Source organism: Lissotriton vulgaris, chromosome 3_1 (assembly GCF_964263255.1).
Source record: "Lissotriton vulgaris chromosome 3_1, aLisVul1.2, whole genome shotgun sequence".
Taxonomy (NCBI): Eukaryota; Metazoa; Chordata; class Amphibia; order Caudata; family Salamandridae; genus Lissotriton; species Lissotriton vulgaris.
Window position 1 is genome coordinate 1102273856 of NC_141689.1, and position 23769 is coordinate 1102297624.

The 23769-nt window shown below is 43.4% G+C and overlaps 1 protein-coding gene across 2 annotated transcripts in view; it reads right to left on the reverse strand.

Moving 5' to 3' along the window:
* Positions 1 to 5919: 5919 nt before the first annotated feature.
* LOC147727488 (alcohol dehydrogenase 1-like) overlaps positions 5920 to 23769 on the reverse strand; it is a 383740-nt gene continuing 365890 nt past the window's right edge. For both annotated transcript variants that reach the window (XM_086961562.1, XM_086961563.1), the window contains exon 9: positions 5920 to 6427. In XM_086961562.1, the coding sequence (XP_086817688.1) occupies positions 6403 to 6427 (25 nt within the window). In that variant the 3' untranslated portion in view covers positions 5920 to 6402. The remainder of the gene's footprint in view (positions 6428 to 23769) is intronic.

Here is a 23769-nt window from a genome sequence, read left to right on the forward strand (position 1 = left end):
ACACCTGTCTACCCTAAACGCCTGGTGTGTCACAACCCCACTATTAAAGGTGTCTACTCCACACGCCCTTCAAGAACTTTTGAGCGCACTATATTTACATAGTCAAACTGCGCACACCAAAATTTATTTTTGTTCCCTCCAAGAGTCTTCAAGAGTCTGCGGAGTCGCGTGCTTCCATCTCAGCACCAATAATGGCTGGCTCAGCTCCTCATCGTTCCTCTGTCGCGCAGGCCATTTCAAATAAATCTTCACCTCCTGCATCCTCTTCTAAACGCCTAAAGCATGATCCTCCCTCCCCTGACAAACCATCACCTTCCTCCTCCATTGAGTTGATTCTGGAAGAAATACGCGCATTGCGTCCATTTATTGAGGAAACAAATAAAGATATGCAACTCTTGAAAGAAACATGGTCAGTCATGGATGCCCGAATCACTTCAGTTGAGCAGCAAGTCCCTGAAATACAATCCAATTCACAGCGTATTTCCTCTCTAGAAAAGTCTGTTCTTTCCCTCCAGCAGCATACAGAGGATTTGGAAAACAGAAACAGAAGGAACAACCTTCGTATTTATGACCTGCCAGAATCCCTTGAAGGAGATGACCCGGTGACTTTCTTCACCTCCTTTCTTCCGAAGCTCTTAGACATGCCACCAACCACTACTATCAGTGTTCAAAGAGTCATAGACTCGCACTCAGCTGCCTCTACAAAGCCACGTGGAGTTATCATCCTTTTTCTGAAATTCACTGATCTCCTTTCAGTCTTCTCAGCGGCTAGAGCCAAACTTTAAGTCTCCTGGTTAGGTCAACGTGTATTCCTCGCTCAAGAGGTCTCTAATGCTACTGCAGCAAGAAGGAAGGAATTCCTCTCTCTTAGCCCATCTTTGCGCTCCCTTGGGGCGCGTTATGGTCTGTTCCACCCTTGCATTTTTAAAGTCACTCATCAAAATAAAACTTGGACGTTTCAGGATCCTGGTGAACTTAGGAATTTCATTCTTATACAAACCAGCGGTGGCATGGAGACTTCTCCTTCTTCAAGTGGCTGAACAGTTTTTTGGTTGCCTTATGCTCCTTTGAGATTGTTACATCTAATTTGTTTGTTTTTCTGTTCTGTTTGTTCTTGTTATCATTTTTGTTGTAATGATTGTTGTAATTTTCAGAATGTATTTTGTTGTCCTGAATTTGTTTCTAATTATTTCTCTTCCCTTCCACAGATTTGTATTTTTTATTCACTCCTTCCTGTGATCTCCCTCTTGTGGTTCTATGACGTCCCGGTGCGGGTGTGTCCCTGCTCCTCGGCTGGTTCATCTTGTTCAGTGCCGCCATTTCCCCACCTTCCTTTCGTATTTCCCCTTCAGGTATGTTTTCTGCAGTCGTCCTTCTGGACTTGTACTGTCTCTTCTGTCTATTCCTTCCACTTTTCTTCTCTAACTCTCTTTTCTCTTTTCTATCTCATCTCTCCCTCTACCCTCATTGTACTAATTTTTCCTTCCTCTTCCTTTTCTTTTTTTCATGCTCTAGTTGGTTAATATTTGCTTATTCTTTTGCACCTTTTGAAGTTGTTATGCTCATTCTGTTTAAAGATTTAGAGTTGTTTCCTGGAATGTGAAAGGTTTTAATAACCCTATTAAGCGGCAGAGAGTACTTTCTCACCTATCCTCTTATAATCCCGATAATGTTCTTCTACAAGAAACCCACCTCTCTGACCTTGAATCTTTAAAATTGAAAAGAAACTGGGTTGGTACTGTTCTATTTTCTCCGTCGATTAACAAAAAAAATGGTGTTGCTGTTTTAATTCATAAAAAGCTAAAATGTAAGATCCTATTAAAAGAAAAATATGTTGAAGGTCGATGGATTTTAGCTAAGCTGCTTATTAAAGCGATTCCTATCTCTGTGTTTAATGTTTATGGCCCCACTCATTTTGATCCTTCCTTTTGGCCGCTAATGACTAGTAATGTATCCAACATAAAGATGACTTTTTTCTTCTAGGAGGCGATTGCAATCAGATAGTTGACCCCTTTTTGGATCGTAAATGCTCTGTCCGTTTTATCCCTCACAAACCTCATAAACAATTTTTGGACACTATTTCTCAAGCACACCTCTCTGACTCTTGGAGACTCACTCATCCAGGCACCTTAGACTTTTCCTTCTTCTCTCCGCCCCATGCCTCTTTTTCTCGTTTAGATTATATCTTCCTCTCCTCTACCTTATCTCAAAACCTTTTGTCCTCCTCTATTGAACCTATTGTAATTTCGGACCACGCTCCTATTGTTACAGACTTTGACTTGCTTCCCCCTCTTCCTAAATCCTCTCGTTGGCGTTTTAATTACTCATTACTTACTGACCCTAATTTCTCTTCTTCTTTCCGTTCCTTTACTAATTAATTTTTCCAACTCCACTCTGATCCTTATATTTCTCCTCACGTCCTTTGGGATTCCTTTAAAGCTACAGCGCGCAGTTTCATCATTGATTTGTATCTAAGAAAAAGAAACAGTTTATTCAAAAGCGCAAAGTTGCTTTAGCCCATATCAAACGCTTGGAACATCAGTTTTATACCTCTTCTTCCAATCGCATATCTTCTGAGCTTCTCCAAGCCAAGATTTCCTTCAATAAACTCACTACTGACTCTGCTTCCTCCTTTCTCCTTCGCAGTAGTGCACGTTAATATGGTGGCCGTAATAAATCAGGCAAACTCCTGACCAACTATCTTAAATCCCGTAAAGAGCGTACTTTTATTGAATCCATCTATTCTTCTACCAACACTCTCCTCCACACGGATAAGGATATTCTAGACCAATTCCAGTCATTTTACAAAACCTTGTATACTCCGGAGGCTCCACCTACACCCGCTCTTCTTCAGTCTTATTTTGATAACTTGCCCAAACCTCCTACTCCTCAACTTCATTTCTGAGATATTGAAGTAGATCTTTCCCTACATAAACTTTCCACTGCTCTGTCCTCTCTTAACAAAGGTAAAACTCCAGGTCCTGATGGTTTTACGGTTGAGTTTTATCTACATTTTTCTGACCTTTTGTTTCCTAAACTTCTTTCTCTTTTCCAATCATTTTGCTCTTCTGGTCTAGCCGAGGGTTCCTTTCAAGATGCTACTATTTGCCTTATTCCTAAAGAGGGCCGTGACCCCAAGTTTTTTAAAAACTACCGACCAATTTCATTAGTCAATGTAGATTAAAACGTCTTTGCTAAATTGCTTGCACTGCGTCTGGATCCTTTCATGCCTCACCTCATTGGAAAAGAACAATGCAGTTTTGTTAAGGGTTGTCTTACTTCTGATAACTCTAGACTTTTTCTAAATGTCTTAAATAAAGCTTCTTCTCTCTCTATTCCTTTAGCAGCTATTTCTGTGGATGCTGAAAAAGCTTTTGATAGAGTTGATTGGTCTTTTTTATTTGCTTCCCTAAAATGGCATGGTTTTGGTCCCAGATTTATCTCTTTTATTTCATTGTTATACTCCATGCCCAAAGCCTCAGTCCTCGTCAATGGTCAGCTTTCCTCTTCTTTTACACTTCAGCGCGGGATTTGTCAGGGTTGTCCTCTCTCTCCTCTTCTTTTTGTGTTAGCTCTTGAACATTTTCTTTCTTCTATTCGTAATAATTCTTCTATTTCTAGTTTTCCATATGAGGATAATCAACTAAAACTCTCTGTTTATGCTGATGACATTCTCTTATTCGTTTCAGATCCAGAATCTTCTGTCCCTTCTTTATTGGCTGAATTCGAGGCGTTTTCTCTTGTTTCAGGATATAAAATCAACTCGGATAAGACAGAAATTCTCCCATTAATCAAATGTTGTCTTCCCCATTACTTCTCTTCTACTGGTTTTGCCTGGAATAGCACTAAAATAAAGTATCTTGGTGTTTTGTTCTCTAATTCTATTTCATCCTCTATTAAATTAAATATGTCTATAGTTAATTCCCGGATAGAACAATTGTTTTCCTCCTGGAATCCCTTATTTCTTTCTTGGTGTGGTCGTCTTGATTCTATTAAAATGAGGATTGCTCCTATTCTTATTTATATGCTCTCTATGCTTCCTGTTCATATCCCTGCTCATTATTTCAATCGTATTGATTCCGTTTTGACCAAATTTCTTTGGAAACAAAAAAAAGCTAGGATTTCTTTGTTAGCTCTTCGCAAGGTCAAATCAAATGGAGGTGTCAATTTTCCTGATTTCCGTCTTTACCACAAATCCTTTTCTTTACGTCAGGCTTCTAGGTGGATATGGTCAGAGTAGTCCCCCTTTTCCCCCCTCTGGCTCCATATTGAACACTCCTTCTTGCTGCCCTTTTCCTTTGAGGACGTATCTCGTTTTACTACCAAATCCCCTTATACCATTCCCCTTCTGTTTAAACATACTTCTTCTCTCCTGAGGCCTTTGCTTTCCCCATTGTCTATCTCTCGTGAATCTTTCTTGCTCTTTCCCATTTGGTATAATTCACTTATTCTGTTAAAGAATAGACCTATTGCTTGGACCTCTTGGAGATCAATGGATATTATTTGGGTCAATCAACTCTTCGATGGTTCCTCACCTTGCTCCTTCCCCCAGTTTCAAGCGTGGTTTCATTGCCCTCAGTCATTCTCACAGAAATATTATATTCTTATGGAAATTATTCTTGACCGTTATTATTCCCTCCCCTTTTCAAATTCACCTTCTCCTCCTTCTCCTCTTCTCATAGTACTTGCCACTCTTCCTAAGGCTTCTCTTATTTACCGTTTCTTCTCTGCCCCTAACCCTGAACGTGCCAAAATTAAAATAGAGCTCTCTTGGGAAGCAGATTTCGGCTGCTCATGGCCTGTTCCTCTCTGGGATAAACTGTGGTCTAAAACTCTGCTTCCCTTACTCAAACCCTATTTTTCCTATATCATAGACTTTATCTTTCTCCTCTTTCTCTTTCTCACTTTATTTCTTCCTCTAACTCTAACTGCTGGACATGTGATGCACCTGATGCTGATCTTCTTCATCTTTTCTTTTTCTGTCCTTCGGTAGCTACATTCTGGAAGCAAGTTTGGACTTTTATCGCATTTTTACACTCTCTGTTCCTTACTCCAATGCCCTTGTGTTTATGGGGAGTCTCTCGGACTCTTTAAATCTCCCTTCACACTCACTTTGTCTTTTTGACCTCATGCTGGCCCTTGCGTTTCAACATATTGCCTCTAATTGGAAGTCCCTTACCAAAGTTTCCATACGTTGTTGGTGGAATTCACTATGTCATTTCCATAGACTCGATGTTGCATTTGCCTCCTCCTGTAAACCCTCTCGTAATGTTGAACTCTATTGGTTGCCCCTTACCATATGCTTAGATCAATCCGCCAACCGGAGTTATACTTCTTTCTCCTCAGAAAATTTAAACCTCCCTGAAGGATCTTTACTCTCTCCTAATAGCTTTATTTACTAAAGTTCACAGTTTCATTTATAATATAAGATTTTTCAGATAATGTGTAATTTCTCTTTCTTATTGTGCAACTGTTTTATCTACCGATACCTTTATATAAGCATAATTTATTATAACAAGGTTTCTATTCCCTCCCTTCCATTCCCCCTGCCTTCCCTTTTAAAATCCTAGAAAACGCTTGGTTTCTTAGTGTTGTCATCAGTAGTTTTTGGTTTTTCGACATGTTTTTCCTCTGCATTTTCATTTTATCTACTGATGTCACATTGTTGTTACATATCATTTCTTTCAATAATGCTTTCAAACTTAAAAAAAGAACATACTAAAAGGCAATGCCTAATTTTTCTATAATAAATAATGCTAGGACTGAAAATGAATCTACAGGTTCTAAATGCTACTAATTTCAACAGATAAAGAAATGAGACACAGGAAGGTAATGTGATGTGCCTGTGTGTATGTGTTTGTGCATCTGTGCATAGGTGTTCAGAACTCAGTTGTAATGACACAAAGATAACAACAACTGTGGTGTATTCAACATGTCTAGTCTTTATTATAATCTATTATAATATGAATTGTAACATTTGAGTCACAGACCATACATTAAATACACATTTTCTTTTCTTTACTAAATCATTCATAACATAGCATAATAAACATATACATTTATGTTTGTATTTCTGTAATCTTCCCCTTCTGTAGTGTTGTGTAATGTAAAAGGTTAAGATGATTGGATATGTAGGACATAAGCATTTAATGATACTATTTTGTTTATTCAAAGCTTTCAAATTGAAATGTATGTAAATACTAACCATTTGCACCATAGTCGCAGGGTTCTTATTTTGTCTGATTCTCTTAGATAATAAACTGTTCTTGTTCTATTCATGTCTATACCTTGTCTAACAAATTAATGTCACTGAGACCATGATCTTCTTTTCAATACAAGCAATAGGAAATCGAATATGGAGAACAAGCAGGTTTTTGCTCAATGTACTTCCCAGTTATAGTTTCAAAATGTCAGGACAGTGCGGATACTGTGAATGAAAATGAAAGTTATATCAATGGATGATATTTTACATTTTACTTCTACTCATTTCAGACTGATACTAGGCTTTGAAATATGCAAAAGACTGAACTTGGATATTAAAGACAATTTCTTTTTCTGATCATTGTACAATATTTTAGATTTTACTGATGTCATGGTAGCAGCTGATGCATTTATGCAGTGTAGATAAATCAGAGCAATTTCGAACATCATTTAAAACACATGGAGAATAGAGAGCTCAAAATGCAACGGTAAACATTTGTTATTTTAGCATTGTGATAACCTTCAAGGTGAATGTGCACTTTACGAATACATGTTATGTTATATTATGTTATATCCTAAAATATCACAAACATATAGTTCGATTTTAATTTCCCAACATACTGACTTTTGCATGTCGATGTTTATAAATATGTATCTTAAAATCCACCTAAAATATCAAATGGACTCATGGTAACAGGCACATTGCAAAAGTAGCATAACAAATCTATCCTCCATAATTAAGCCTCCAATGGAAATCTTTTGCTATCGATGAAACATAGTCACTCAGTGCTGTAATGGTTGGGAGTGGAGAGCTGTTCACTTGTTAGTCAAGTATTCTAATCTCGTTTTATGCTTTCGGCATTGTTCTTTCTTCTCTTCACTATCCTGATCTGGTTCTCACTACTAAACTCAAACTCTGTATCAACAATTGCTTCAGAGGACGTAGTGATCAGCAAGGTGATAATGAAAATTTTCTTAATTAATTTAGCATGTGTATAAAGGTCTCAATGGTGTAACACCTATTTTAACTGTTGTGGTAAATCCATATTGTTACCATTTTCCACCTATTGTTTCTGATATTGGCATTCTTTATTTCTGGTATTTGACCTGCGGTATCTGGGGCCTTCTGCTCAGACACTGGCTACCTAATCAGCCCTAAAAATTATAAGCAATTTTGCTTTAAAATTGCCATATTTGACACTATCAGACATCATCAGCAATCGTGCTAAAGATTTTACACAAGGTCACATATTGGATGCAAGACTAAAAGAAAACTTTTGTCACCCTTTGCTTCCAAATTTTTGAAAATGCATTCATGTTTCTGCAACAGACTGCATAAGACTGTACATACAAAACGAAATATTACCATTTTCTCCTAGGAAAATACTATAAATCTCAGATTGTCAGTGTGTATATTAATAAATATGAATAAATTAAAGAAGATATTAGATTTAATTATTAGCTATAATTGTCATCTATTTTTATTAAGTTAGCACTTTGCCGGCCTGAAAAGTATTAACAAAGTTAGGAAAGGATTAATATAATTTATCAGGCTGAACCTTCGGTGGCGTATGTCCACTGTCGCATTTTATACATAAGCTGTCCTGCTGCCAGGGTTCCAATGCACGAGGAAACATAAATGAAGGGAGGGAATGAGGCTCCACAAACCCGGATCACATTAGCACTCTGAAATCCCCTGCCCAGCAGCTAGTATCTGTGGAAGGGACAACATCAGACAGGCAAAGTCCCTTACAGTATGGGGTTGGATGGGGTGAAACCTGGATGAGGTGGAGATTTACTTTGATTCTTTACAGACTAAAGTAGGCTGACCGTAGGAGAATTTTAGAGGCAGAGAGAGAGAGAGAGAGGGAGAGAGAGAGTATGAGAAAGGGAGAGAGAGAGAGAGAGAGAGAGAGAGAGAGAGAGAGAGAGAGAGAGAGAGAGAGAGAGAGGTGGGGACGGAGGTCAATCTGCCGTCTTGGATTGCCGTAGTGAAAACAAATGTAAGATCCTTATTCACTAACGCGGATTTCGGACACAAGGACCAAGTCACTGCTAGAAATATTAGGCACATTAACCGCAGAAACTTTAGTTTCACTGGTTTAGTGTCTGATTTATAGCTTGGCCAGAAGAGGGTACCTTGTCGAAATGGGGGCGGACATTGACACTACCATACTGAAGGACCTACGCCTGCCAAAAGATCCTGAGAGAAAGAAAATTGGGTCTGCCTGGAAGATAACCAAAAGTCCAGTTGGAAGGGGGGGCATCAGCCTCAGCTTGGCCCATCAAAAACACCAAAATACCATCCATATTTCTTTATGTCTAGCGTACAAATATGAACGTTGGAATCCGAGCAGCGCTTCTGTGGCAGGAAGAGTAAGAGTCTATAACACATATATCTGTCAATATATATATATTTCCACTTCCTAAGAAGGGGGTTCACTATTTGTTCACTGAAAAAAAGCTCAGTAAGCTATAACTGGTGAATTACGACTGTTTGCTCTGTGAGTTTTCTGATCATATTCAACAAACTCAGCCACTTAGCTCACATTTTTGATGTGGGCAGGGGTGGGTTGTCCGCTAGACTTCTGGCTAGGCCCTAAGCTCAACCCCCAGCAGGAGCCCAACCCTGAGCCATGCATGACCTTTGGCCATGTGAAGTTGGGGGATGGCTACAAAACACGTCCCCCCAGGCACCCAATCCCCCACTGCACATAGACCTTGGCCCTCAGCCATGTATTGTGGGATGTTGCCTGCAGGCCCTTCCCTAAATGCTCATGGTTGCCAAAGACCACCACACGCAGCCTTCAGCCATGCACAGTGGGATGTTGGCTGTGGGGCTAAGCCTCTGGCCAGGCCTGGTGCTCAACCCCCGCAGGCATCCAATCCCGCACCATGCACAGCCTGAATCTTTGCACAGTGTATGGCTAGCTACAAGGTGTGGTCTCTGGCCAGGCATACAGACAACCTCCTCAAGGACCAAAACCTCGTAGACTCCCACCCTATAATTATAGTTATTATTATACTTTTTAACCCCCCCCCCCAGCAAGCATCAACTCCATAGTACAGCAGGACCATGAAAGCTTCACCCAGTGAAGCTTGCACAGTCCCAGTGTAAACTCCACAGAAGTGCCTTGGTACCTCACAGGAGGGTTGTGTTGGGTCTCACAAGAGTACTGCGGTACCTAGTCTACATTTTCTTTTAGCCCCTAGCACAGTTTATTTGGCTCCCCAAATGAGGGCCTAGGGAGCCTGCCCCCTTATATGTTTTTGGAAGACAACTTCAGGTCCTGGGAACCAAGACCCAGTGTCCAGTGATGACAGCTGCAATATTCTTTTTCATGTTACCGTCTGCTAATTAGACAGTTCAGTCCTGCACAATCGAAAAGGCAGATGAGAGAAAAAGCTCTCTCAGTCAATCAGAAACTCTTATTTTTTAAATTTACACTACCCACAGGAGTGCTGTGGGTAGTGCTGTGGGGACCAGCAATCCAGTTTACCTATTTTTAACCCGTTAATGACCATCCCATGTGCCTTTTTAAAAGCAAATTTCTAAAAAATTGCTGATCGGATCTGAGCATGAACTAACTTTCTGCCAAATTCGGTGTAATTCCTTTTAGCCTTTTTTGTATGGATCACTTACCAACATTTCCTATGGCAATTAACCAGGGAAAACAATGTTTTGGGAAAGCACATTTTTCTCAGCCACCGTTTGACTGATCGTTATGATTATGTTGTTCAAGCGGAAAAGTAGAGCCCTCTTACACCACATGACATGTAAAATGTAAATGTACATGTACATGTAAAATGTATGTTAATGTCCTGCATTTTATTATAATTCATCTTGAGTCCTTCAGTAACATTATGAAAATCAATAAAAAAAATTACCAGTTATAGTTATCTCCCACAACTATAACTTGTGCCTTAAAGTATTGTAATTGTAAAAATTGTAATTGTAATTGTAAAAATATTTATTAAGCGCGGTTGCTGCCCGCAGGCGTCCAAGCGCTGGGTTGAAGGGAAAGTGATGGGAAGAGGAGCTAAGGTACATAGGATTGAGCAAACAGTAGTGTCTTTAGGTTTTTCTGGAATGCGAGGAGGTCTGGGTTGGACCGGAGTGAGATGGGGAGAGCATTCCAGAGCCTGGCGGTGTTCAAAGAGAACAGCCTACCTCCAGACCTGGCTCGCTTCACTCTGGGAACAACGGCGAGGAATGCCTCCGTCGACCGAAGGTTCCTCTTAGGGTGGTAGGGGGTGACAAGGTCGGTGTTGATGGCAGGGCCCGTTTTCCAGAAGGCGCGGTGCGCCAAGCACAGCGCCTTGAAGGCCACTCTCTGCCTCACTGGCAGCCAGTGGAGACTTTTTAGAGCGGGTCTGGCCGACTGGGTGCGCGGAATTTTCAGCAGGGTGCGTGCTGCACAGTTTTGAACAACTTGCAATTTCCTGAGGGTCATCTCCGGAGCCCCCATGTATAGGGCATTGCTTGAATCCAGGCGGGATTGGATGAGACCTTGTACCGCCACCTTTTTGGCCTCTAGGGGAAGTAGCGGGAGAACTTTCCTCAGGATTCTGAGTAGGCCAAAACAAGTGGCGGACAGTTTTGTGGCCTGGGTGGAGAAGGAGAGTTTGTTGTCTAGCCACACTCCCAGGCTTTTAACACTTTCCTTGGGAGTGGGGGGAAGGCCCAGTGCACTGGGCCACAAGGAGGTGAAAAGCACAGGGGAGGTTGGGCCTAGGAGCATGAGCTCCGTCTTTTCTCCGTTTAGTTTTAGGGAGGAGTTGGTCATCCTTCCCTTAACGTCCTCTAGGCATTTTAGCAGGTCTGCTGGGGAATGCTTGTTGTTCTCCATGGCCAGCGAGACCACAAGCTGGGTGTCGTCGGCGTGTGACACGATTTTAATGCCATATGGTTCGACAACACCCGCCAGCGGCCTCATGTACACGTTGAACAATACAGGGCTCAGAGAGGAGCCCTGTGGCACTCCGCAGCTCAGGGGTTTGCTGGAGGACACTGTCTTTCCGTCGAAGATCTGAAACGACCTCCCAGACAGAAAGGAGTCAAACCACCTTAAAGCGTCACCTGAAACTCCGATGTTATAGAGACGGTCCAGCAAGGTGGTATAGCTGACCGTATCGAAGGCGGCACTTAGATCAAGGAGGATCACTGCCACTGATCCTCCCTGGTCCACAAGGCGGTTTCCGTGCCATGCTTCGGTCGGAAGCCTGTCTGGGATGTGTGTAATAGAGAGTGGTCCTCCAGAAACTGGACCAGCTGCGCGTTTATATGCTTCTCTAACACCTTGCTAGCCCAAGGGAGAAGTGAGATGGGGCGGTAGCTGGAGTGGTCATCTGGGTCTAGGCTGGGTTTCTTCAACAGTGCCCGTACCATGGCCTGTTTCCAAGCCATGGGGACTGAGCAAGCGGATATGGATGTGTTTAGGAGATTCAGGATTATAGGCAGGGTGGCTTTGCTTGCCTGCATCAGGACTTCTGGAGGGGCAGGATCACAAGGGGAGCCCGACTTGACTTGTTGTGCCACCTTGCTTAAAGTGTCGAGGTCCAGAGGATGGAAGTGCTCGAGGGAAGGCTGGTCTGGGTGGAGGGGTGGTCTAGGGGGGAGTGGATTGATCGCATCCGGGGATGTGGCTGCAGTTGGGAAGGTGGAGTAGATTTTTAGAACTTTGTTGTGAAAAAAGTCTGCGAGCTCGTTGCATTGGTCCTGGGTTTTGTTAGGAGGGGGGGCCGTGTTGACATTGGAGCATTGCTTTATAATTTAGAAAATTTCTTTGGGCTTAGATTTTGCTTCTAGTATTTTCTCAGAGTAGTGGGTTGCCTGGGCTGATCTGATCCCTTCTTTGTAGGCTCTGATCGCCTCTTTGTAGGCAGCCTTTTTGTCTGGGAGGAAGTCTAAACGCCAGGCTCTCTCTCGTTGCCTGCAAAGGCGTTTTAGCTGTCTTAGAGAGTCGGAGAGCCAGGGGGCAGATTTCTGTAGTCTCTTCGAGGAGGATCTACGAAGCGGGAGGATCGCGTCTAGCGAGTGGGTGATCCAACTCTCATATTGGGCGTTTGCCACATTGGGGTCTGGGCAGGGTGACGGGCGAGTGGAGTCCAGGTTGTGCAGCCAGAGCTCCAATGGGAGTTTTGACCAGATCCTCCTAGTGATGACTTGGGGAGGTGGCTGGGGGGTCTTGTGATTGACCCAGGTAAACGGGACCAAAAAATGGTCCGACCATGGAAGGGGGGTGGGTTGATCCACAGTTAGATTCAGGCAGTTACTAAATATAGGGTCGAGTAAATTGCCTTTTTCATGGGTCGGGCTGCAACCAGTTGGAACAGTTGGAGCGCTTCCAGATCATCTCGTAATTCCTGAGCAATGTGGTCTGAGGGGGAATTGAAGTGGAGATTGAGGTCCCCTAGGATTGTGTGGTTGGCGGATGAAAGAATCCTTTGCGCTATAATTTCTGGAAGAGACCTGTGGAACTCTTTTACAGGCTCAGGGGGGCGGTAGATCAGGGTGCCGGAGAAAGTGCAATTTGCGTTGAACTCTATGCAGAATGCTACACTCTCGCACTCAGGGATAGTTTCTGCTGTGGTACGGCATCGGTACTGGTTCTTCAGAATGATCGCCAGACCTCCGCCTCTCCCTACCGGTCTATCCACTCTAAGGATATAGTAGCCTGCGGGTAAGGCTTTTACCACGTCTGGCTCAGAGTGAGCAGTGAGCCATGTTTCTGTCAGGAATACCGCGTCCGGTTTTTGCTCCTCGAGCAGCATGGCAATCTGTGTGCTGTGTTTAGGTAAGGAGCGGCAGTTTAGCGCGTACATACGGTACGTTTGTGTCGCGGCCGACGGAGATTTGCGGAAGGAGTGTTTGCACCCCGAACATCGGGCGGGTAGCTCTGTGGGTGCAAAGATATGGGGGCACTGGGGGATGCTCGTCCGCTGCGCTTCCTGTAGATGCACATATTTAACCAGAGGGGGGGGGGTGTGGCCTAAGTGGGCGTGGTCAGCGTGCACGCCTCGTCTGATGGCGGCCGCTGGGGCTGGAGAGGAGCGTCACAGCGCTTAGATCGGCTGTGCGCTCAAGTGGAAGCAGATCCTGGCGGTGGTGCAGGGTTTAAAAGCAACAGAGTAAGTGACACCACGCAATTTTAAAAGTAAGCTTTGTTTTTTTAAAAAGGATTTCACACAAGTATTTGCCAATACAATAGTACCTCCAGCTCCCGGCTTTCCGCCTCAGGAACTGGGTAAAGATGTATACAGAAGCGCTAGTGGTCAGCGCTTTTGTAGAGCGATCGGGGGGGCGTGGCCTAAGTGGGCGTGGTCAGCGTGCACGCCTCGTCTGATGGCGGCCGCTGGGGCTGGAGAGGAGCGTCACAGCGCTTAGATCGGCTGTGCGCTCAAGTGGAAGCAGATCCTGGCGGTGGTGCAGGGTTTAAAAGCAACAGAGTAAGTGACACCACGCAATTTTAAAAGTAAGCTTTGTTTTTTTTAAAAGGATTTCACACAAGTATTTGCCAATACAATAGTACCTCCAGCTCCCGGCTTTCCGCCTCAGGAACTGGGTAAAGATGTATACAGAAGCGCTAGTGGTCAGTGCTTTTGTAGAGCGATCGGGGGGCGTGGCCTAAGTGGGCGTGGTCAGCGTGCACGCCTCGTCTGATGGCGGCCGCTGGGGCTGGAGAGGAGCGTCACAGCGCTTAGATCGGCTGTGCGCTCAAGTGGAAGCAGATCCTGGCGGTGGTGCAGGGTTTAAAAGCAACAGAGTAAGTGACACCACGCAATTTTAAAAGTAAGCTTTGTTTTTTTAAAAAGGATTTCACACAAGTATTTGCCAATACAATAGTACTTCCAGCTCCCGGCTTTCCGCCTCAGGAACTGGGTAAAGATGTATACAGAAGCGCTAGTGGTCAGCGCTTTTGTAGAGCGATCGGGGGGGTGCGTGGCCTAAGTGGGCGTGGTCAGCGTGCACGCCTCGTCTGATGGCGGCCGCTGGGGCTGGAGAGGAGCGTCACAGCGCTTAGATCGGCTGTGCGCTCAAGTGGAAGCAGATCCTGGCGGTGGTGCAGGGTTTAAAAGCAACAGAGTAAGTGACACCACGCAATTTTAAAAGCAAGCTTTGTTTTTTTAAAAAGGATTTCACACAAGTATTTGCAAATACAATAGTACCTCCAGCTCCCGGCTTTCCGCCTCAGGAACTGGGTAAAGATGTATACAGAAGCGCTAGTGGTCAGCGCTTTTGTAGAGCGATCGGGGGGGGCGTGGCCTAAGTGGGCGTGGTCAGCGTGCACGCCTCATCTGATGGCGGCCGCTGGGGCTGGAGAGGAGCGTCACAGCGCTTAGATCGGCTGTGCGCTCAAGTGGAAGCAGATCCTGGCGGTGGTGCAGGGTTTAAAAGCAACAGAGTAAGTGACACCACGCAATTTTAAAAGTAAGCTTTGTTTTTTTAAAAAGGATTTCACACAAGTATTTGCCAATACAATAGTACCTCCAGCTCCCGGCTTTCCGCCTCAGGAACTGGGTAAAGATGTATACAGAAGCGCTAGTGGTCAGCGCTTTTGTAGAGCGATCGGGGGGGGCGTGGCCTAAGTGGGCGTGGTCAGCATGCACGCCTCGTCTGATGGCGGCCGCTGGGGCTGGAGAGGAGCGTCACAGCGCTTAGATCGGCTGTGCGCTCAAGTGGAAGCAGATCCTGGCGGTGGTGCAGGGTGTAAAAGCAACAGAGTAAGTGACACCATGCAATTTTAAAAGTAAGCTTTTTTTTTTAAAAAGGATTTTACACAAGTATTTGCCAATACAATAGTACCTCCAGCTCCCGGCTTTCCGCCTCAGGAACTGGGTAAAGATGTATACAGAAGCGCTAGTGGTCAGCGCTTTTGTAGAGCGATCGGGGGGCGTGGCCTAAGTGGGCGTGGTCAGCGCGCACGCCTCGTCTGATGGCGGCCGCTGGGGCTGGAGAGGAGCGTCACAGCGCTTAGATCGGCTGTGCGCTCAAGTGGAAGCAGATCCTGGCGGTGGTGCAGGGTTTAAAAGCAACAGAGTAAGTGACACCACGCAATTTTAAAAGTAAGCTTTGTTTTTTTAAAAAGGATTTCACACAAGTATTTGCCAATACAATAGTACCTCCAGCTCCCGGCTTTCCGCCTCAGGAACTGGGTAAAGATGTATACAGAAGCGCTAGTGGTCAGCGCTTTTGTAGAGCGATCGGGGGGGGGGCGTGGCCTAAGTGGGCGTGGTCAGCGTGCACGCCTCGTCTGATGGCGGCCGCTGGGGCTGGAGAGGAGCGTCACAGCGCTTAGATCGGCTGTGCGCTCAAGTGGAAGCAGATCCTGGCGGTGGTGCAGGGTTTAAAAGCAACAGAGTAAGTGACACCACGCAATTTTAAAAGTAAGCTTTGTTTTTTTAAAAAGGATTTCACACAAGTATTTGCCAATACAATAGTACCTCCAGCTCCCGGCTTTCCGCCTCAGGAACTGGGTAAAGATGTATACAGAAGCGCTAGTGGTCAGCGCTTTTGTAGAGCGATCGGGGGGGGGGGCGTGGCCTAAGTGGGCGTGGTCAGCATGCACGCCTCGTCTGATGGCGGCCGCTGGGGCTGGAGAGGAGCGTCACAGCGCTTAGATCGGCTGTGCGCTCAAGTGGAAGCAGATCCTGGCGGTGGTGCAGGGTGTAAAAGCAACAGAGTAAGTGACACCACGCAATTTTAAAAGTAAGCTTTTTTTTTTAAAAAGGATTTTACACAAGTATTTGCCAATACAATAGTACCTCCAGCTCCCGGCTTTCCGCCTCAGGAACTGGGTAAAGATGTATACAGAAGCGCTTGTGGTCAGCGCTTTTGTAGAGCGATCGGGGGCGTGGCCTAAGTGGGCGTGGTCAGCGTGCACGCCTCGTCTGATGGCGGCCGCTGGGGCTGGAGAGGAGCGTCACAGCGCTTAGATCGGCTGTGCGCTCAAGTGGAAGCAGATCCTGGCGGTGGTGCAGGGTTTAAAAGCAACAGAGTAAGTGACACCACGCAATTTTAAAAGTAAGCTTTGTTTTTTTAAAAAGGATTTCACACAAGTATTTGCCAATACAATAGTACCTCCAGCTCCCGGCTTTCCGCCTCAGGAACTGGGTAAAGATGTATACAGAAGCGCTAGTGGTCAGCGCTTTTGTAGAGCGATCGGGGGGCGTGGCCTAAGTGGGCGTGGTCAGCGTGCACGCCTCGTCTGATGGCGGCCGCTGGGGCTGGAGAGGAGCGTCACAGCGCTTAGATCGGCTGTGCGCTCAAGTGGAAGCAGATCCTGGCGGTGGTGCAGGGTTTAAAAGCAACAGAGTAAGTGACACCACGCAATTTTAAAAGTAAGCTTTGTTTTTTTTAAAAGGGATTTCACACAAGTATTTGCCAATACAATAGTACCTCCAGCTCCCGGCTTTGTAACTATAACTCATGCCCCCACCATACACAGTGTTGTTATCAGTGATGTGATTGATGTAATATTGAATGCAATTAATTAGCAGAGCATGACGAGGGTGCGAGTTACAGTTACTGTAGGGCACAAGTTATAGTTATTTGAGATAGCTATAACTGGTACATTTCAGAGGTTTGGTTCCTTTAAAATGGTATGTTTCAACTGACATTTTCACCATGCTATAACATCCCTTTAAACTTGTTTTTTTTGGTGATTTTCTGAGCTTTTTGTAATGTAATGTGTTATTATAATTCCTAACTATACCATCATTTCTATGGTTCTTTTAAAAACTTAAAGTTTGATGTCATTACTGTCTGGGGAATTGGGTTGAGTGCAGGGCCTGCCCCCAACATTCGCAATAACTCCCAACCCCCTGCTGCACAGGACCAGGTCAATTCCCCATGGATGGTCTACCCACCTGCTGTACACTGCTGTCATCCATACAGATGTTTAGTTGGGCAAAGGTTGTGGCCTCTGACCCTACCCCCGGTTGCGAGTAGTTCGATGTGCACAACTGACAATGTGATGTAACAAAATAAAGGGTGTCTTTTAAGTAAGGCAGACCTACTGAATTTATAAAAAAGTCAGAACACCAAAATATGAGTAATGCGCCTATTGGCTTTATCAAGGTGTCAGCTTAATAACATATGTAAAGCAAACCTATTGTCTAGAAGTCAGCAATAATTGAATTCAAATATATACTATAACAATTCACACAATGCAATGCTTAATAAAAGTGATTATTATAAAAAATTTTAATAAAGCCAAAAATCAACATAGGATTGAGCCATTCTTTCCACTTTTTCAGGCCAGATAGTGCAGCCATCGAACCAACCATAAAGGGACCCTGCCCTCCAACTGAAGAGCATGCAATTCCCACTCTGAGGACTTTAAAAAAATGGAAAGCTCTCAAGGGGTCATAAATTTAATGACCCAGGACACTTACTGTGCTTTGTAATGTTGCTGCAGCCCTCAACAACAAAGCAAATGCATGGTATTTCCCTTGCCCTTTCTAGGACCCCCACCAGAATACAAATATATAAACAAAAAGCTCTTACAGGCCTTTAAGGCCTTGTCTGAAGCAGTGATAAATGACAGCTCCTGCTGCTCCTTTATTCTTTTGTGTAACATTTTTTTGGGTGCTGACCCATGCCGAACCCATACCTATTTTATCATGCTGGGAGCTGTGAGGGGAGTCCCAAGGCCCCTACATCCTGGCTTGCTCCCCAACCTCCACCGTGGCAGGAGCCCAGCAGCGGCTCCCTATTGTGGGCATTGGAGCACCACCCTTATCTTTATTTTGTGGTGCTTTTCTGCCTCAAAAGAGAGCGTACATACAGGTCAAACGTAGGTTGTACCTTGTTGTTTCAGATAAAAAGATTAGAGCGCCCAGAGCAGTTCAATCAAGCCCCTCCCTTTTGAATTTCAAGTAAGTTCAACCCGGTATTTTCCTTTCCATTCAGCACCATATAGCCTCAAAACCGGGGTGTGTGACTTATGTTGTTTTTTTCCTACTTTTTCAGGAAGGTGTCCCTAAAACTGATGTAACAAATGGAAAAATACTTTCTAGGAGAGTGTTAAACCACCATATTGAAAGTAAGATGAACTCTAGTTTTGAGGTTATAGTCATTTTACTCAGTTACATATAGAGTGTTACTTATGGACAATTTTTGTTGGTTTTCAGAGTCATGTCAACAGCAAAGTTCTAGATCGGCTGATCAAGCTTTTATTTGAAGTAAGCTTATGGTGCCTAGAGAGGCACAGAGAAAAGAGGGAGGCTGTCTGTTGTTTGTAGTACGGCCACAAGCATTTTTGTTTCTTCTCTTTTTTTGCAGCTAGTTGGTCCTGAGGAGAACCCCGGTATTCGAGGGGGTTTGAAACGCGTAGACCTGAGTTTTGGCCAAAATAATTTTTTGATTTGTTGTTTACTTTGTTTGATCATATTTATATATTATTCAAGTCGTATTTCTTTGGCCTGTGATGAAAAGTACTTAGCCTGTGATTATCCAAGGATTGTTCTTGGTGTGTAATTGTATTGGTTGTTTTGCTGCTGGATTGTTTGGTGACTGAATGATTCATCTGATAATGACGATTGTATGATGAATGAATGGAGATAAGTGTGATGTAAGTGATTTTATGAGTGGTAGAAAAATGTGTATTTGAATTGGTTGGGATATGTGTGGTTTTGAAAAAGGTTTTAATGTTCAAAGAAAACTTTTTGTGATCATGAAATCCATTGAAATTTGATGTGGATAAATAAACATGGAATGATTCAGACAGAAAAAGAGGTCCTGTGACCATGTTGTTTGATTTCAATGTGCTGTTTTTGAAAATATTTTGTGAATAGGTATCAGTACTGGCATTTCTGTTGTTTTTTGTTTATTTGAGCCTCAGCCTTACTGACTGGAGCCCAAACCCTGGTTTGGTATTTGAGTTTTAGAAAGTGGGCATTTTCTTGTTTAACCATCCTGTGACTCTGCCTGCCTGTGTAATTAAAGTCTGGTTTAGACTGACAGTGGTCTGTTTGTGCATTCACTCTTGACAGTCACACAAAGGGAGTTGAGGTGTGCCCTGCATATCCTCATGGTCCATCACTAGGAGGATGGGCCTTCCTGAACTAGAGGGGTGGGAGGAGTAGTCACATATGCCTGAATAGGGCTGTGCCTAGCCTCTCACAATGGTGTCTCCACCTCTTGGAGTGTGTCTCGGGCAAAGACTAGGCAGCGCGAGAAGCAGAAACATAAAATGGCAATAACTACTTCTGGAACTGAGGATTCTGCCAATAAGAAGAGCTGTCAGGAGGTGCACTGCCCTTTCCTATGTGTTGCTTTGTTGGGTTGGCCTGCACTTTCTGATTCTGTCTGTGGGCAGTGAAAGCACTTGACTTTGCTTTGTATCCTGCTTTTCAAAATTTTTCCAAGGGCTTGTGTGTGCTTGTCTCCTGTTGGAAGAATCAGGACCGTCAAAATTGCATCAGCAGCATCCCTGAACTCCATTGCTGTGAATTCTGACCTTCCTTGTGGTGCCAACTTAGGGCCCTTTGAGGTGTGTCCTGCTGCAAAAGATTTCAAAATCGATGCATCGTACTCCCAGCACCCGTTTTTCTGATGCAGCACCACTTTACTAGGAGAAATATCCACACACCTCCACCGTGCGGCCAAGTAAATCGAGCCAGTGCCTGCACATGGCCAAAGAAAGTGGCGCAGTCTGATTTCAGCGCACCGAGGGCCCGATGTAGGTGCCCTAATACCGGTCGGAACGCCCGAATTCGGCCTTTTCCGACCGGTATTACGGTTTTCAGATGTAGGGCATGCATTTACAGAATAGGTATTTTACCGATTCTGTATTTACCGATTCGGTAAAATTACTGAATCGGTAAATACAGACTCGGTAAAATACTGATTCTGTAAATGCAGATGTAGCTGGCACATGTCAGAGTGCCACAGGGCTTTAAGAATCGGTATTTTACCACCCAATCCAATTGGGTGGTAAAATACCGAATACTTGTGTGCATGCACATCTGTGCATGCACACCTGTGCAATGTGACACACAGACATGCCCTTAGGGCATGTCTGTGTGCCACATGGCACACAAGTCCGGAATTGGGGTGCAAGAGGGTGTCAAAGTGACACCCCCTCCACCCTTGCAAAAATCGGTATTTACCAATTCGGTAATGACCATTGATTCCTATGGGCTGCAATGCCCATAGGAATCAATGGGATTTACCGATTCGGTATTTACAGAATCGGTAAATACCGAATCTTAACGATTCGGTATTTATCGAATCTGAAATACCTACATTTCCCCCCTTCTAATTTACCACTTCTTAAATACCGAATCGGTATGATTCGGTATTTTAGAAGTGGTAAATTAGAATTACCTACATCGGGCCCCAAGTCTCCAAAGTCTGAGACCCCCACACTGACTCCAACACAGGCCCTGCTGTGTGGCTGAAAGAATTGACACATCGTGGGACTGCGGTTGAAGAAATCGATGCAGTGCATGGTTGCCGCCACTGCATCAACCTTCAGCGCGTCCGGATTTCCTTGCATCGCACCGATGCTCCAAGTTTTCAAAGAGATCACCCGCAGACCAGAATTGTCTTGGATTTTGATGCACTGCTTCCCCTTACCGTCGGATTCAATGCAGCACTTCTCCTGCGTACAGCAGAACTGACACATTGCCTCCCCAGAGACACTGAAACTGACACATCAATGTGTTTTCCGACACTTCCCTCCTATGTGGCTGTTTTTCCTTGTGGGTTTTGACACATCCAAGGTACTTTTGTAAAAACACATTATCCATAGAGTTCTAGGGACAGAATTACTTGAAACCTTTAGAAAGTCATATTTTGATGTCTGTGTGTTGAATTTTGTTGTTGAGGTCTTGTTTGGTTTAGTTAAAGATACTTTATTTTCTTAACTGGTGTGTTGTCCATTTGAAGTGTTTTCACTGTGTTACTGTGTGTGTAATGTACAAATACTTGATTTTGTAGGGAGGTGGGGGTGCCCACCTTTAACAAATTGTTGTTTTGCCTAACACAGACTTTATCTAAATAATCTAATGGTGCTTCACCGCTGCCCAAGCTGTCATCACGCGCTGACAATAACTAATTATCCTAACAGGTACATAGGCCTGAGTGCGGTGAGCACTGTCCACTTTGAACAAAAATGTTCTAAACTGAATTACACATAATCTAAACAACGCTTAGCATGATATATACTTTTCTTTGCTGTTTATTTCGCTGTGCATAATGTAATTGTATCACATTACATAGGGTACCTTTTGTACCAAGCGTACATTCCTATACACAGGTTATTCTTCAACAACATACAATCCAATGTAAATTTTAAACATGAACATAAAACATGAACGCAAAAAAAACATAATTTTTTTTGCTATGCATAGAAAGTTTCTTGTGCTATTCATTCCGTGCCTGGTGAATTTTGGGTCTGCAGGGTCCCTTCTGCAGGGGCATGTCTGTAACCCAACAAAACTACCATTGGTAAAACTTTTAGACATTTTAACATGGAGATATGTTTACAACCAACAACCTGCCAATGTGTAGTAAAATGAAAAGACTCATGATAGTACATTTGTCAGTGACATGTTAAAGGAAAACAACTCCAAAATGAATACTAACTGCCAAACGTTGTAGTAGATAGTGTATGTGAATAAAGTCATGCAAGATACCAGTCTCCTGAAACGTCCCGTAACTATCAATGAATAAACATGATTGAATAATGAAATACCCAACGTGCCCCTTAAAGTCAATTTTAACATTATGTCGAAACATACCTCATGACCTTATAATGAAGATAATGCGGGATGATTCTGCTAATACGTAAGAAAAGGCAATCTGCAGTTAGAAAAAGTCTGCTATCAAAAATCAAGTAGGAACAAAGATGAAACCAAACTACATTGCCCGAAGATCACATAGAACAGAAAAATGTGTATAAAAGCTCACCTCCGGAATAAGAGGATATACGGAAATAAAAAACTGTGCTGAATGTTGTAAGGAAATTTGTAATGAATACAAACTGCAGTAAATACACAGTATCAAAGTTCCCACGTGCAGCCAAAACCGCCCTATGTGTACTCCCTTGTCGCCACAAATACGATGATTATGAGAGGCTTACCGGTAAACAGATGATGAAAGCTTCCCGAACCTGTTACCGCCAATGTACACCGAACGCAGGATATAAAGCCAAGAGTCATGAGTGAACACTAAAAATGTTGACACAAAGAACGGACTACGATAAGTCCGTATCCTCAAACATGCGGCCGTGATATTTAAATATAATACCAGTCCAGAGAATGTATAAACAACTGCCGATAATCCTGGGAAAAGGCTATAACTAGCTGAAACTGCATATGTCTACAATGGATGGCCTCCATATTGATGCTATCATAAGAATAGTGACAATGATAATATTCAACACTATACTAATATGCATGAAACGTAGTATTAAAAATAATACTCTGCAATGTAGATGGAAAGAATCATCACTTGAATAATGAGATCGCCACCACAACAGGCTACCAAATAAAAAATAGTAAATCACTGTCACAAAACCAAATAAAGAAAGAAAGAAGACAAATTAAAGGAAGAAAGAAATGGATGCCTCATTGACCATAGCCCATATGGAATGGAGGCTGGGTGAATAATAGTGCTGCCCCCATTACCATAAACAGAAGGAAAAGTGAGGAATAAATCCTACTATCATTGTCCTGATGACAAAAGAAAACATGCTTATATGTGGTCAAGGGTTATAAATATCAAAGAAAACTGCTCATGTCTACTCTGTCATTCAATCCCTTTGGTAGCAATGTTTCTAGACAGTTTATCCAAAAGATCTCACATTGCAATAATCTCTTGTTATTATCAACTCCATGGGTCATTTTAACAGCTTCATTAAACTGAAATCTTAGCTGCGAGATTGAATGGTTGGCATCCTGCCAATGTACTGCTTCGCTGGAGGTTTTACTTTTTGGTGCGTATTGCGCTCTTGTGCTCAGTCAACCTTAGTTTGATTTTCCGTTCAGGCTTGCCCACATATGCTTGGCCACATGGGCATTTGATGCAGTAAATGACTTTAGGTGTGTTGCAATCTGATGTATTCCTCAATTTGATGTTTTTGCCAGAAATGGGATGTGTAAATGTATCCCCCATAATCACATTATTACAATGGATACAATTCAGTCATTTAGATGTGCACTTATGTTGTATGGAATCCAGGCGTTTTTAGGTGTGGTTAATAGTTCTCATAAATTCTTCACTCTCATGCACGCATGTACTGGCTTGGTTTTAAATAAACCATTGAAATCAGGTTAATTTTCAATGAGTTCCCATCTTGTATTAATAATACCTTTAATGGATCTCGAACATTTGGAACACTTAGATACAAATACAAATGTGTCTTTCTTGGGGTTACTGGATTTAGTAAATAGTTCCATCATGTCTGTTTTCACCACCCTGTAATGCATTCTTCTAAGATTTCTTCTACATAATCTCTCTCGACATATTTCTGTCTATATTCCAACATCTTAGATCTCCCCACTTACAGGGCTGAACATATCTTTTTGATCCTAGTAGCTGAGAAAATGGTAAATTGT